Source organism: Hemicordylus capensis, chromosome 12 (genome assembly GCF_027244095.1).
Source record: "Hemicordylus capensis ecotype Gifberg chromosome 12, rHemCap1.1.pri, whole genome shotgun sequence".
NCBI lineage: Eukaryota > Metazoa > Chordata > Lepidosauria > Squamata > Cordylidae > Hemicordylus > Hemicordylus capensis.
The window spans coordinates 6,285,417-6,300,590 of record NC_069668.1 but is presented as its reverse complement, the minus strand read 5'-3'; the positions used below and the strand labels follow the sequence as shown (position 1 = coordinate 6,300,590).

The following is a 15,174-nucleotide window of genomic DNA, read 5'->3' as shown; positions in this document are numbered from 1 at the left end:
ACAGCTCCGGGGGAACCAGGGGAGTAAGGTCCCTGACCCAGAGGACAGCAGCCCTAGCAAAAATGGAAGTAGCACTAGAGGCCCTAAGGGAAAGTGCTGTCGCCCCGTGAGACCTGCTGAGGGCAGCGTCGCACTTCTTGTCCTCCACATTCTTTAAAGTATCCTCCCCCTCCTTAGGAAGCACCGCCCCCGTGACGAGGGAGGCCACCTCAGCGTCAACCAGAGGCACCTTCAACTTATTCATGAGCATGGTACTGGAACTGTACATGCGCCTCACTGCGGGGGGGGGGGGGGGGCTTCCCCTCGGTAGGCCTATCCCATTCACTCTGAAACATGTCCAAAAACAATTGGGGACATGGGACGGCAATCTCTTGGGAGTGCAAAGAGGGGAGAACAATAGGATCTACAGTGCCCTCGGGCACGGGTTGGGACCCCACTTCCCATTGCAACGTCTTCCTGACCTTGTGCAGGAGGACGGGAAGTCAGCCTGGGGAAATAGGCGGTAGTTGGATTGTTGAGCAGCAGCAGGCTCATCCTCATCCCCAGAAAGCTCCCTTTCCTCCCGGTCCGAATTGGAGGCTTCAGAGGGAGCGGGGAACTCTTCACGGGTGGGGGGGCACACACACCCCGGCAGCCGACAAAACGTTCCAGGAACAGAAAGGCAGGGCGGGCAGTCCACCAGCAAGAGCGGGAGAGGACTGTGGGGCTGCTCGGCTCGCACCAGAAGGCGCTGACAAAATGGCGGGCGCCTGGATTTGCGCGGGAAAGGACAGGGCGGAGAGCGGCGCAGGAACAGGGAGACGCAGCCAGGGGAGCTTTTGGAACTCCTCGGCCACTACGCACCTCAATAAGGCGGCGAATTTGGGAGGGATGTCGTCGTCCTCCTCGTCCCCGCCTGTCCCAGGAGGAGAAGCGGCAGCCACCGCCCCAGAACAATATCGCTTGGCGGGAGGGGCTGACTGGTAATCCCCCGCGCCGTGACCCCCCCGCAAACGCCAACTGCTCACCTGCCAGGTCTGCCCTTTCCACGGACGCGCTACAACACCGGAGGGTCGGTGTTTGCAGCAGCTTCACCCCCACCATCCTGGAGGAGCTCTCCCAGGGCAGAGCTATGGGGCGCAGCCGGACCATCAGCCGATCTGGTCATGGCTAACTCCTTTGCCCGCCTCTTAGCCTTCTTAGCGGCTTTGGCAGTCTTTCGGACCCGAGAGGAGGGTGCGGGAGCAGAGGCCGCTACCCACTGGGCCTGGCACACTGAGTACGCCACCGAATCCTCGGAGAGAGAGGGAGACACCTCTCTCTCACCACGCTGAGTCTCCGTAGCCATTAGAGGACACCTCGGAGCTGCGTGAGAGGACTGAAAACTCTCACTTTTTTCCTTTTTTAAAAAAACTCCCTGCTAACCTTCCCTAGTGCCGAGGGAGAGAGGAGAAGTAGGCAGAAACTCAAATAGAGTAGATACAGATGGAGCAACGATGAAAATGAATCGTTGGCACTTACCTGAATGGTCATTCTCCTCAGAAGTATGGATGGCATCCGAGAGCATCATGGGTTGCCACGACCTCCTGCTCCGAGACAGGGCCAATTAGAGAGCTTTCCTCCTGTACTAGGAGGGAGGGGCAATCCCCTCAAGCCTCAGTCTATTATCAGCCCTCCGATGCTCCGGCTATAAAAGAAGAATTCCAGAGAAAAACAGAACAGAGAAGCCAAAGAGGAACACTTGCAAACCTCCTCACTGCGAAAAATCCCTCCCCATTGGGGAAAACAGACAACGCGGTAGAGTGTAGCCTCCCCACATCAATACAGGGAACAGAGAGATGGACAAAGGCAAGAAAAACAGACAGAACCAAAAACAAACGGTCGGGTGGGTCGGATGCCATCCATACTTCTGAGGAGAATGACCATTCAGGTAAGTGCCAACGATTCATTCTCCCTCAGAAGAGGATGGCATCTGAGAGCATCATGGGACTTGCCATAGCCGCTATCAGCAGTGGGTGGGAGACTGAGAGGATGGTCTTATGCAGAAACTACCTGCTGGAGAACTCATCTGCCAAAGGAAGCATCTGTGGAAGCCCAATCATGTATTTTGTAAAATTTAACAAAGGTGGAGAGGGAAGCCCATGTGGCTGCCCTGCAGATATCAACCAGAGGAGCCCTGGTGGCAAGGGCTGCAGAAGCCGCCGTGCTGTGAGTGGAGTGGGCAGTAATCCCATCCAGAACCGCCAGCTTGGCCGCCGTATATGCCAGGCGAATGCACTCACAGATCCAACGCGCCAGCGTGGCAGAGGAGACCTTCCTTCCCAGGGAACAGTCCCTGAAGGAAACGAACAAGGAGTCAGAGACCCTAAAACCCTTGGTACACCGCAGATATACCCTGAGCGCCCTGCGGACATCAAGGGTATGCCACTGCTTCTCTCTAGGGGAGGAAGGCTTAGGGCAGAAAGAAGGTAGCATCAGCTCCTGGGAACGATGAAATACTGAATTAACTTTAGGAAGGTAAGTGGGGTCAGTACGTAAAACAACGTAATCAGGATAGACCAAACACAACTCCCTCCTGGCCGACAAGGCGCCCAGGTCCGAAACCCTACGGGCCAAGGTAATGGCCACTAGAAACAACACCTTGAATGTAAGGAAACGCAGTGGAACAGTCCGTAAGGGCTCGAAGGGGGGTTTAACGAGCGCTCGGAGAACCAAATTCAGGTCCCAAGTAGGGAAACGATGGATATGCGGGGGGTTGAGAGACATCGCCCCCTTAAGGAACCTCTGTACATGGGGATGAGCCGACAAGGGAGGGGCGCCGGGGACCTGCAAAGTCGATGAGATGGTGAACATCTGCCGTTTAAGGGTGGCCGGCCTGAGCCCCTTATCCAGCCCGGACTGCAGAAAACCCAGCACCTGGCTGACCAAAGGTGATCGACGGTCAGCTCCTATAGATGCGCACCATGCTACAAATGCAGTCCAAGTGGACTGGTAAATCCTGAGGGTTGACAGTCGCCTGGATGCCAGGATGGTATCCCTGACTGCAGAAGAGTAACCGCAGGCATCTAACGCGCTCCGCTCAACCTCCACGCGTAGAGATTGAGCCAGCGAGGATCTGGATGGAACAGTGGCCCCGACGAAGCAGCTGGGGACAACAACCCAGAGACATTGGGGGGGGGGGGCGAGGGACAGGTCGACCAGGTCCGAGAACCACGGACAACCACGAGAACCACGAGACAACCAAGAACCATGGACATTCTGGTGGCCAATGAGGGGCCACCAGAATGACCTCCGCATGTTGTTGACGCACCAATCTGACCGTTTGGGACAAGATGGGCATGGGGAGAAAGGCGTACAGGAGCCCCTGCGGCCAAGGCGTCAACAGGGTGTCCACCCCCTCGGCACCGCTCGCCTGGTACCTGGAGAAAAACCTGGGGCTCTTGGCATTCCCTGGCACCGCAAACAAGTCCACCAGGGGGGTGCCGAACCTTGCCGTGATGGCGCGAAAAACCTGCTCGTCCAGCACCCATTCTGCTTGGTCCAGCTGACTCCTGCTGAGCCAATCTGCAATCGTGTTGGACTCGCCGCTGACGTGCATTGCCTCCAGTGAGCCCAGGTTCCTTTCCGCCCAGTGCAGAAGGACAGAGGCCTCGCGCATCAGAGGCCATGCCCTGTTCCCCCCCTAGCGGTTGACATGTGCCTTGGCCTTTGCGCTGTCGGTTCGCACCAGAACGTGATGCCCGGCGATCAGAGGAAGGAACTGTCTCAGAGAATAGCGGATCGCCCGTAACTCCAGCCAGTTGATCGACTGGAGCTGTTCCTGAGGGGACCAGAGACCCTGAGCAACCTGATTCTGACAGTGACCGCCCCACCCCTGAAGGCTGGCGTCTGTTGTGACCACGATCCGCCTCACCGGGAAGAAGGAGACACCCTTGCCCAGGGCTGGCGACAACCACCAGGTTAGGGACCTTCGAACCCGGGGGGTCAGGCGGACTTTCAACCGAGACTGGGAGGCTACCAAGTCCTGGAGAGGCAGGAGCAGCCACTGGAGCAGACGCGAATGAAGACGGGCCCAAGGGACTATACCTATGGCTGACACCATCATCCTCTGTAGTTGGCTGAGGGAGAGGACATTCGAATGGCCGCGGAGACCCGCCCTCCGACACGCCTCAGACAGCTTCCGCCGCCTCTCCAGAGAGAGGGATGCCGTCCCCCTGACAGAGTCTATTACAGCCCTGAGATGTTGGATTCGGTTCCTGGGAATGAGGGAGCTCTTTTGGCGGTTCACGAGGAACCCGTGGGCCTGGAGAGTCGAGAGGGTCTCCTCCACGTCCCCCAGGGCCTTCTGGAAGGATGGCGATCTTATTAAAAGTTCGTCCAGATATGGGTACAAATGAATCCCCTTCGCCCTCAAGTGCGCCACGAGTGCCACAATAATTTTGGTGAACACCCGTGGCGCAGTCGACAGACTGAAGGGGAGAGCCCGGTATTGGAAGTGAGCCCCCGCATAGGAGAACCGGAGGAACTTCCTGTCCTGGGGATGGATAGGGACATTGAGGTAGGCCTCCCTCAAGTCCACCGAGGACAGAAAGTCGCCCCCCTGGAGAGCCAGCAAGATGAAGCGAAGAGTCTCCATCCGGAAGCGCATGATTCGCAGGAACCGGATGACGAACTTCAGGTCGAGTATGGCTCTCCACTCCCCATTCTTCTTTGGGACTAGAAAAAGAATGGAATAGATGCCACACCCAGCCTCCTCTAGAGGAACCGGCTCGATTGCCTGAATACTGACTAGATGACAGATGGCAGACAGCATCAGCGCATGCTTGGTCTGGTTGCTGGATCGCGGGGAGACCAGAAAGCGGTCGGGAGGTTGACACCAAAAGTTTATTTATTTTATTTTATTTTTGCTTTTATATACCACCTTTCGTTAAAAAGATAACCCCAACGCAGTTTACAAAAGTTAAAAACATACAATAAAAAGACAATAAAAAGATCATGTTAAAAGTATAAAAACATATAAAAACAGGCATAAAAACAATACAACAAATACAACAAGTCCAGGCTGTACCCGTGGGTCACGGTCTGGAGAACCCATGCGTCCGAGCAGGTCTCTGCCCAAGCCTGGGACAAGAACTGAAGTCTGCCTCCCACCTGGGATCCCAGGTAACCGTCCCTGGGATGCCTGGTGCTTGAATCCGGGTTTCTGCTGCTGTCCAGACTGCCGGAACCTGGACTGGGAGCTGTCACGAAAGGGCTGTTGTGGCCTCTTCCAGGAAGGGAGCTTGTCTTGTCTATCCGGACGGGACTGAAAAGACGACCGGAAACCCCTGAAAGATGAGGAGGAATTAGAAGTGAATGGTTTGCACTCCTGACGCTGAGGGGGAGAAGAAGAAGGCATCGCCTTCTTCTTGTCTTTCCCTTCCACCAAAACAGAATCCAGAATGTCCCCAAAAAGCTTGTTCCCCTTGAAGGCCGAATTGGCCAAATTGGAACTGGATTTCTGCCCCTCCAATGCTTTAGCCAGAGATGGCGCCTGACCGTGACATCAGAGGCCATAGCCCTGTCCGAGAGCTGCGCCGCATCCAGGGAGCTATCAGCCACGAAGGCGGAGGCCTTATGTAGTTTATTAAGACCTTGCCTCAGGGCCAGCAGCTCGGGGGGCACCAAGGGAAGAAGATCCTTAATCCACAGCACAGAAGCGTGGGCAAAGATCGAGTTAGCCATTGAAGCCCGCATAGCCAAGGAAGAGGCTTCATGGGATCTGCGTAGAGCAGCATCACATTTTTTATCGTCGTGGTTTCGTAAAACCTCATCCCCATCCCTTGGCAAGATGGCGCCAGTCACCAGGGCCGCAACCTCTGCGTCTACGGGAGGCACCTAGAGTGAATCCATCACCACCTTGGTGGTAGTATAGAAACGCTTAATCCTGGGGGGAGGGCCCTTAGCTTCAGTGGGGTGTTCCCACTCTGAATGAATGATGTCCAGGAAAAGTTTGGCACAGGGCACCACAACCTCAGGAGCCTTCAAGGAAGGCAAAACCGCGGGGTCCCCCTTGGGAGGATCCTGCGGGGGGCACCCCCCCAGCCGTATGGTCTTGCGGGCCTTGTGTAACAAAACTGGGAAGTCGGAAGGTGAAAACAGGCGGTACGGGGCATGAGAGGTAGGGGCAGTATCCTCCTCGTCCCCTGAAAGTTCACCCTCTTCTCTGTCGGAATCGGATTCCTCTGAAGGGAGCCCCTCCCCAGATGGGGGATCAGGCGGCCGAAAACTGCAAGGCAGGGCTCTGGCCGCAGTACAGGGGCTCAGAATAGGGGGCCCAAGATCGGGTCGAGCGGTAGGCAAAGCCGCTTGAACGACGGAGGCGGCAGACGCGACTTCCCCCTGCCCCCAAATGGTGGCCGTGGCAGCCGAGCGACCCCTCTCAGTGCCCAAAATGGCGGACGCATCATCTCGAGCGGGAAGGTTTCCCGCCAGGGTGGGAATTAACTGCCCGAACTCCTCAGCGACTACCCGCCGCAGGAGCGCGGCAAAACTGGGGGGAATCTTGTCCTCTGCGCTGCCCGAGCAATCGGAGGGGCGCGCACGTTTAGCGGGGGGCTCCGGGGAGGGAGAGCGGGCCGGGGAGAGGGGGGTGGGAAGGACTTGTGTGCCCGATGTCGACGGCTCAGCCGGCCCCTCCGGGGAAACGATAGATTGGCTTCCCTGCTTCTCGGCCACAATGGGAGCGACAGACGAGCTACCCTTGGCTGCCTCAGACGCCGCCCGCTTTTCTTTGGAAGCCTTCTTTCTTTTAGGAGGATGAGGGATGGGCACGGGAGTAGTTGCCGCAGCCCACTCATCGCGACGCACAGTCGGCGCCACAGAGTCTTCCGAGAGGGAGGGGGAGACCCCCCCCTTCGGGACAAGCTGAAACAGCCGCCATTCCAGCCCAACAAAAGGCTACACCGCCGCAGGAAGAGAGCCGCAGGCGTTTGGCGCAAAACAACTAGCCCCTTTTCAACACCGCAACAAGGCTGCCCTGACTGGAACAGCCCAGGGCAGACAAAGGGTGAGAACTACCCTGACTGGGACAGCTCAGGGTAGAAATAGGAAGAGGATAGGGCTAGAGACAGGCGAAATGAGCAAAAGCTGAAGAGAATAGTAGCCAGAGCAAAAACGACAGCACCTGCCGGAGCGAGACAGGGCGAAGACTGAGGCTTGAGGGGATTGCCCCTCCCTCCTAGTACAGGAGGAAAGCTCTCTGATTGGCCCTGTCTCGGAGCAGGAGGTCGTGGCAACCCATGATGCTCTCGGATGCCATCCTCTTCTGAGGGAGAACAGCTCTTCTGGAGCGAGACAGGGTGAAGAACTGGGGATCCAGGGGATTGCACCTCCCTCCTGAGATGAGTCAAAGCTCTTGATTGGCCCTGTCTTGGAGCAGGAGGTCGAGACAACCCAGCATCCTTTGCGGATACAACCCTCCTCTGAGGGAAAATGGAGAAGTAATATACAATAAAGTTCCACCCGACAAACATCTATCTTCTACCTATCTACTTCTTCTATATATTTAATTCTCTTAAATGGCCCAGTTGTTAACCCCTTGTGTAGCAGCTCTCGTGAGAATCTGCGAGCAGCTGCCTGGATAGCGATAGGGATGGGACAAAAAATAGCCGGGAGCAGGAGGCGGTGGCGGGCTGGGCCGGGCCGGCTGCCAGGAGGAGGTGGAGATGGGCTGGCCCAGCCACTGGGGGGGGGGCGCGTTGGGGGCTGGCCCACCAGCCAGAAAGTATGGGGGAGTGAAAATGGGGAGGAGAAGAAGCAGGCCGGCCGGCCAGAAAGAGGGACGGGGGGAGAAACAGGTAGCAGCGGTGGGTTCCACCCTACCAAACAAGAAATAGTAATTTTTATTTATTTATTTATTTATTACATTTATATCCCGCTCTTCCTCCCAGGAGCCCAGAGCGCTGTCCTACATACTTGAGTTTCTCTTTCACAACAACCCTGTGAAGTAGGTTAGGCTGAGAGAGAAGTGACTGACCCAGAGTCATCCAGCAAGTATCATGGCTGAATGGGGATTTGAACTCGGCTCTCCCCAGTCCTAGTCCGGCACTCTTACCACTACACCACACTGGCTCTCATCACACTCTCAGAGGTAGCCCCATTGCTGTAATAATTCATTTCCATTTTTGTGGTTCTGTGAGTTTATTAATACTGTGAATCTGTTCATTTTTGTCAAAAGAATCTTCTCTTGTTGGTTTGTTTCTCTTCTCTGTCAGGATCAACAGCCACATTTAGGAACTCTTGCAACCCAGAATGCAGACGTACCGCACCCGTAGCTCCAGAGAGGTTTCGCGTGAGGAAACACCCATTGCCTCCAGAACTCTGGGGTGAGAGGAAGAGTGAAGGATTTGGGGCTCAGTTTAAGACACAGCATTATGATGCATAGGAATTGCCTCACGAAAGTTGGCTCACCAGATCTAGCTAGCTGAACTCTGCTGCCCATCAGATGCCCTCAAGAAGTTTGTCCCTCGTGGGTTGGCCTCAGAATCTGATTTTTTACATTATTGCTTAATTATATATTGATCTTACATTTCTATGCCTTCCATTTTACAACTTCCAGGAACGCCTTAGAAGAATCATCATTATACTGTTAATCAAACAATAATTCAAACAGCAGCAAGCAGAAAAAGGGATCGAAGGAGCCCAACTAAAAGAGCTCATGAACACCATCGAGTGCATTTAAAACTGGCATCTCTGGATTGCATTGATGGACTACAAATAAGAGATCTAGAGGGGGTCAGCTGTCCCAACAAGTCTTGGCTTTGGAAAGGATGAAGACAGCTGGCCTAAAGGCTTTAACTCTGCTGATCCAGACATCATCTTCACATCACGCAGTTCAATTGGCAAGACACCAGACAGGGCCTTCTTTGTGGTGGCCCCTCAGAATGAGAAACCCCCTGCCACAGGAGATATGTTTGACTTCCAGACAGCTTGCCTGCCTGTTGCATGTCTGGATTATATTTTGATGTATTTAAATTAATTGTATCATGGTTTATCTAAGGGTTTTCTTTTCTTTTTCAAGTTCTAGGCAAGTTTGCCTGGAGCATTCCCAAATGGAAAGGTACACTATAAAATCATTTAAGAAATAACAACTAAATAAGAGAGAAAACAATGTTGTCTCCATTCTTCCTGATCAGGCTGACTTTGTTGAATTTACTTATATACTTTACCTTTCTGCAGTCTTTTGGAGACGAGATTTGGCTGCATCCGGCTGGACTCTTAAAAATGTTTGGTATGGAGAGAGTGACTCGATATATCCCATCAGATCACCAATGCTCATGGGAACTTTATCAACAGTATTGATCCTGGAAAGTAACGGAATGCTTCAGGGAAGAAGAAAGTATGTTGAAAATATCTATTGCTAGTCACTGTGTTTCACAGCTGAGATCAACAGAAAAGTTCCTTGCAGATTTACAGCCTCATCCTATATATGTTAACCGGTAACTGCTAACTGGACAAAGAAGCACCTTTTCAGGTGGCGATTCTCTTATATTTAGCAGGGGGAGAGCAACTGGACCTATCATGCTCCTTTTTTAGATTTTGAGCCCTTAGAGGACAGGGAACCGTCTTCTGCTTTTCTGCGTAAACTGCCTTGAAAACCCTTTTTGTTGAAAAGTGGCATATAACTATAATAATAAGATTTACTTGGAAGCAAGATCTGATTATTTAAATGGATTTAGGGTTCGGGCTTTTAAAAGTTTGGTTGCATATTTATTACTGTACACTAAACTCTAATGAGTGCGGCATTCCAAAGACTAGAAAGAGCTCCCCAGCTATCAGGGACAACTAACTTTTGTTAATTATCCTAGACAAAACCAGTGATACCCAGGATTAGAACATCTGCTTCAGAAAGTCTCAGGTTCAATCCCTAGCAGCATCTTCAGATAGGGCTGAGAAAGACTCCCACCTGAAACCCTGGAGAGCCATTGCCAGTCAGTGTAGATAATACTCAGTTAGATGGAACTAGGGTCTGATTCAGTATAAGGCACTTCCTAGGTGAAAGAGCTCTTCTATCCGATCTGAATTTCCTGCCAATCTATTTTCTTGGGTGACCCTGAGTTAGAGGAAGGAGAACTTCTCCTTGTCCACTTTCTCCATATCATGCAAAATTGTATAAACCTTTATAATACCTCATTGCCATTAGTTATCTTCTGAACTCAAAAGCCCCAAAGGTTTTAGCCTTTCCTTGAAGGAAAGATGCTTCAGTCTCTCGATCTTTTGGGTTGCCCTTTCCTCTGTAAAAGATCCAGCCGCTGAATCCTGACAGATTCAGAACTTCACCACAGCAGGACCATGTATGCAAAATTGCATGACCCACTCACCTTTCTTTGTCCGGAAATGGCAAGGAATCAAATATCTCTTGGTAGTCGTTCACAACAATCTTGATCTTTTCATCCGCATACATGTAAATCAAATCTCGCATCTGGAAAGCAGAAGTCATGGTGGAAATATTGTGGGGGAAACTTGAGGGGGGGGGGCCTATATCACCAGAGAATATCCTATACCATAAAAGCCTTAAGCGTGCAGCCGTGCTGCCCGTGTCTTTTTGGGCCATTCTGGGTATGCGCCGAGCGCCCAGATCGGCCCAAAAAGACACAGCCGCCCAGAAACGGGCGGCCATGTTGAGGAAGAAGAAACGGCCGCAGGAGCAGAAGCGGGGACCGGGGAGGGCAGAAGGAGGAGCAGAGGCGGCAGCGGCAGAGAGGGGAAAACCCCGGAAGCCAGAGAAGCGGCGGGGGCAGGACCGGGCGTGCCAGGAGAACGGACCGGGAGACCCACACCTGCCTGGGAGTAAATATATCCATTGAACCCAGCCACACAACAGACAAAAGGAGCCTGAAGTGAAGGGGCGAGGTTTACCCTTTATTTGCTGCAGCCTTCCCCCCCCCCCGACCGTTCCTCGGCCCGCCATGCCCCAGTTCTTCTGGCCAGTGTAGCCGGGCGGACGCGCCGTGCCCCTGAAGCTGAGACGCCGTGCCGTGCTCGCTTTTCCCGCTCCCACTCCCTGACTCACTAGCACACCACGCTCTTTGTTCAGGATCGGAGGTGGCCAGCTGACGGAGAAACAGCCGCAGGAGCAGAAGCGGGGACCAGGGAAGGCAGAAGGAGGAGCAGAAGTGAGAACCAGCACATAATGGCGGCAGCAGCCCGAAAACCAAACAAGAAAAGTTAAATGAAACACTAAAGAGAGACTAATCCTCAGGGAGGGGAAGGGTGAGAACTGACCGGCAGCAGCTTCTCCCGCCTTCCCTCCTCTTGACTGGCTGATGAAATGCTCGGGCTCAGCCCAGCCCCGCTTCAGCCTGATTGACAGTCTGGGCAGCGAGAGAGATCATGGCAGATGCTCAGCGCCGGCATCACTCTCATTGCTGAGCCTGTCAGTCAGGCTGAGGGCAGGACGGGCTGAGCCTCAGCTATACCTACTCAGGCAGTCACGGCGAAGCGAGGGCTGGCCAGGCACTTTCTGTGGAGCCATGGCCACTAATGTGGGAGGTTTGCTTAGTTTGCCCGATTTCAGGACAAATCCAGAGAAATCACCCACCCTTTGGTCTGATTCTAGGCAGTTCACGGGTTCATATATTGCAGCAGTGCCACTGTCTTAGGCTAAACAGTCATCACAGTGAAGTCCTCTTGAACAGAGTAGAAGCATGCACTTTATAAGAACTGGAGTTTTCTGGACTTCAGCAGGGCGTACTGGATACAAGAACTAGCTCATCATAGACTAAGAGAGAAAAGAAAGAGAAAGAAAGGAAAAGGACAAAAGAAACAAGGAGGGAGGGAGGGAAACCAGAAAAGAGAGAAGGAAGGAAGGAAGAAGAAAGAAAAAGGAGAAAGGAGTGAGGGAGAAGGACAAAAGAGAGAGAGAGAGGGAGGGAGGAGCAGCCAGCCCCAAAGAACAAGCCCGTTAAAGAAAGAAAAGAAGAAAAAAGAAAGAATCCAGAAAGATGGGAGTGAGAAGAGGTGGAAGAAAGGAAGAAAAGGAGAGAGAGGGAGAGGGAGAGAGAGAGAGAAGAAAGGAAGGGAAGGAAACAGAGGAAGAGAGAGAGAAAAGGAAGGAGTGAAAGAGAGAGAGATAAAAAGAAAAAAGGAAAGAAGGGCGAAAGAGAGAGGGAGAAGGAATAAAGGAAACAAAAACAACAAAAAAAGGTACTAGCGCCCGTTATTTTAACGGGCTTAAAAATACTAGTTGCTGTATAAAGCACATGATTCCCACTTTCCATAACGCCTTCCTCCCATAGGAAGTAGCCTTATACTGAATCAGACCCTTATTCCATCTAGCGATCTAGAAGTTGGTGTGACCAGCGAAGTGGCCAAATTTGCAGATGACACTAAACTATTTAGGGTAGTGAAATCCACAACGGATTGTGAGGAACTGTAAAAAGATCTCTCCAAACTGGGGGACTGGGCGACAAAATGGCAAATGCAGTTCAGTGTTGGCAAGTGTAAAGTGATGCACATTGGGGCAAAACACACCCACTTCACATATACGCTGATGGGATCTGAGCTGTCGGGGACTGACCAGGATCTTGGGGTCATGGTGGACAGCTCATTGAAAGTGCCGTCTCAGTGCGTGGCAGCTGTGAAAAAGGCCAATTCCATGCTAGGGATCATTAGGAAGGGGACTGAAAATAAGAATGCTAATATTATAATGCCCTTATAGTATTATAATGCCCCCTTTGGCAGCAAGACGCCGGTCACCTGAACAACCGCTCTTGTGGCTCACCTCAGCAAAGATTTCCATCAGCTTCTCTGTACGATCTTCGTAGTGCAATTGCATGCCGGTGGTGTAGGAGCAGAGGACCACGCAGCCCGACGGCTTGAGGACGCGGTCCACTTCTCTCATGAAGATGGGCGTGTTGAACCAGTGGGCCGCAGCAAAGGCTGTGATGAGGTCCACTGAGTTATCTTCGAAAGGGGGTTCTTCTGCGGGGCACACGCTATGGGGAGAAGGGGGATGTGATTGTTACTACCTATAAGGCACAGGGGGAGGAGAGTCCCCTTTGCTAAGCAGGGATTGTCTTGGTTTGCATTTGGATGAGTGACTTGGGGGATGGGGCCATAGTTTTGTTTTTACAGTTATCTCCCTCTCTTCTTCCAAGGAGCCCAGAGCAGTGTGCATGCTTATGTTTATCCTCGCAACAACCCTGTGAAGTTAGTTAGGCTGAGAGAGAAGTGACTGGCCCAGAGTCACCCACGGGGAGGGTAGAGCATCTGCTTTGCGTGCAGGAGGTCCCGGGTTCAATGCCTGGCAGCTTCTCCAGGTAGGGATGGGAATCATCATCGAGAGAGGTTCGCCTGCAATTGCCGCCAACTAATCCGGCAGCTACTCGGGGCCTTCTCCGTTGCTGCCCCTGGACTTTGGAATGCACCCCTGTTGAAATAAGAGCCTCCCCTTTTCTGGCAGCTTTTAAAAAGGTGCTGAGGACACATTGATTCACCCAGGCTTTGTATTAGATTCATGGTTTAAAATTTTAATGCTGGTTTTAAAATGTTCTTAATGTGAATGTTTTAAGGTTGAAATGATTTTAATTGTTTAATTGATTTAGTTTTGATTTTAACTGTTAATTGATTTTAACTGCTTTTATTTGCTCTATGAGCCATTTTGGAGGGGCGGTATATAAATAAAATAAAATAAAAGACTCCTACCTGAAATCTTGGGGAGCCACTGTCAGTCAGTAGAGACCATTCTGAGCTGGATGGACCAAGAGACTGGCTCAGGGTAAGGTAGCTTCCTAGGTTCCTTAACATGCGGCTCTCCACAATCGGGGATCAGTGCTTTGGCCCCTGCATTACAAGCTCTCCATTTCCACTGCCGCCTGGCAGAGGGAACTCTGGGATTCAAGAGCGCCATCTAGGCTGCAGTACCAGGCTGTCTGACATTGGGTCAGCTGACCTCGAGGGACCAAACCCTGCCCACCAGGCCCTATAAAACCTCACCCTTAAAGTCCGTGCCTCCATCTAAGCCGTTTGTCTCTATCACAAAGCCACTGTCTGCTCAACTTCGGCCCTCCTGAAGATGCCGGCCTACAACTCCCATAATCCTTGGCTATGGGCCACTGTGGCTGAGGATTATGGGAGTTGTAGTCCAAAAACAGCTGGGGGGCCAACGTTGAGCAGGCCTGGTCTAAGCCGGGGTAGGCAACCTTCAGCACTCCAGCTGTTATTGAACTATAATTCCCATCCCCTCCAGTCACAATTTATTGTGGCTAGGGTTGATGGGAATTGTAGTGCCACAGATTACCTACCTCTGGTCTAAGCAGTTGTTCACATTAAAACAGTTAACATTAAAAGCAGTTGTTCATATTAAAACAAGGGCAGATTATCCAGAAATGGGCTTGGCAGGTAAGCGCAGGGCCCACTTTTACTTACAGGTAGGAGATATTTGAAGGGTGGCTGGCTTGCTTGGCTTCCTCAATCTGAGCTTCACTAATGTCCATTCCAACCACCTCCTCAAAACGTTTAGCCAACATCTTGGTGCTCTGGCCAGAGCCACATCCCACATCCACTGCCAGTTGAAAGCTTGCACCCTGAGGAAAGAGTCTCACAGCTCAGAAATATTCCACCATTCAGGAGGAGTGCCTTCTGTGCTCCAATTTAGCATTGCTCTCTCCTGAATAAGAGGCTAAAAAATCCACTGTTGCGCCACACATTCAACCGCCCCCTGCCATTGGCTGAGCTGCTGTGACGTCATGGAATGTTCGTGGACATTCTGCTTGGGCGAGGGGAGGGGAAGGAACACAGTCACTCTCTTCTATACACGAGCAGCTGAAGTGCCACACTTCCTTAGGTATACAAGTCTGCATGACGATATAAGGGAGACAAAACATAGGGATGGACAGCAGAAATTTCTGCTGTCACATCGGCATTTCTTCCAACTGCCTATTCGGATCAGATAGGATTCAAACATGGAGTTTCCTTGTCTACTTATTGGTGCTTACGCCTCCAACCCACGGCCAACTCCGGACAATAGTGAGTTGGTGCTTAGATGCCTTAGATCAGGGATTCTCAGCGTTGGGTCCCCAGATGTTATTGGACTTCGACTCCTATAATCCCCAACCAAAGGCCACTGGGGCGGGGGATTATGGGAGTTGAGGTCCAATAACATCTGTGGACCCAATGTTGAGAATCCCTGCCTTAGATGATGCTCCAAGACCA

The 15,174-nt window shown here is 52.2% G+C and overlaps 1 protein-coding gene across 5 annotated transcripts in view; it reads right to left on the bottom strand.

Annotated features, from left to right (window-relative positions):
• Positions 1-4,849: 4,849 nt before the first annotated feature.
• Positions 4,850-15,174, bottom strand: part of LOC128336156 (putative methyltransferase DDB_G0268948) — a 14,888-nt gene continuing 4,563 nt past the window's right edge. The window contains exons 3-7 of one of the 5 annotated variants that reach the window (XM_053275347.1): positions 14,389-14,546; positions 12,743-12,956; positions 10,341-10,441; positions 9,189-9,341; positions 4,850-5,306 (exon numbers count right to left, since the gene is read on the bottom strand). In XM_053275347.1, coding sequence (XP_053131322.1) covers positions 4,973-5,306; positions 9,189-9,341; positions 10,341-10,441; positions 12,743-12,956; positions 14,389-14,546 — 960 coding nt within the window. In that variant the 3' untranslated portion in view covers positions 4,850-4,972. Of the gene's footprint in view, positions 5,307-8,104; positions 8,341-9,188; positions 9,342-10,340; positions 10,442-12,742; positions 12,957-13,665; positions 14,271-14,388; positions 14,547-15,174 lie in introns of those variants that run through there. The other 4 variants (XM_053275348.1, XM_053275352.1, XM_053275349.1 and 1 more) reach the window with 4 other exon arrangements.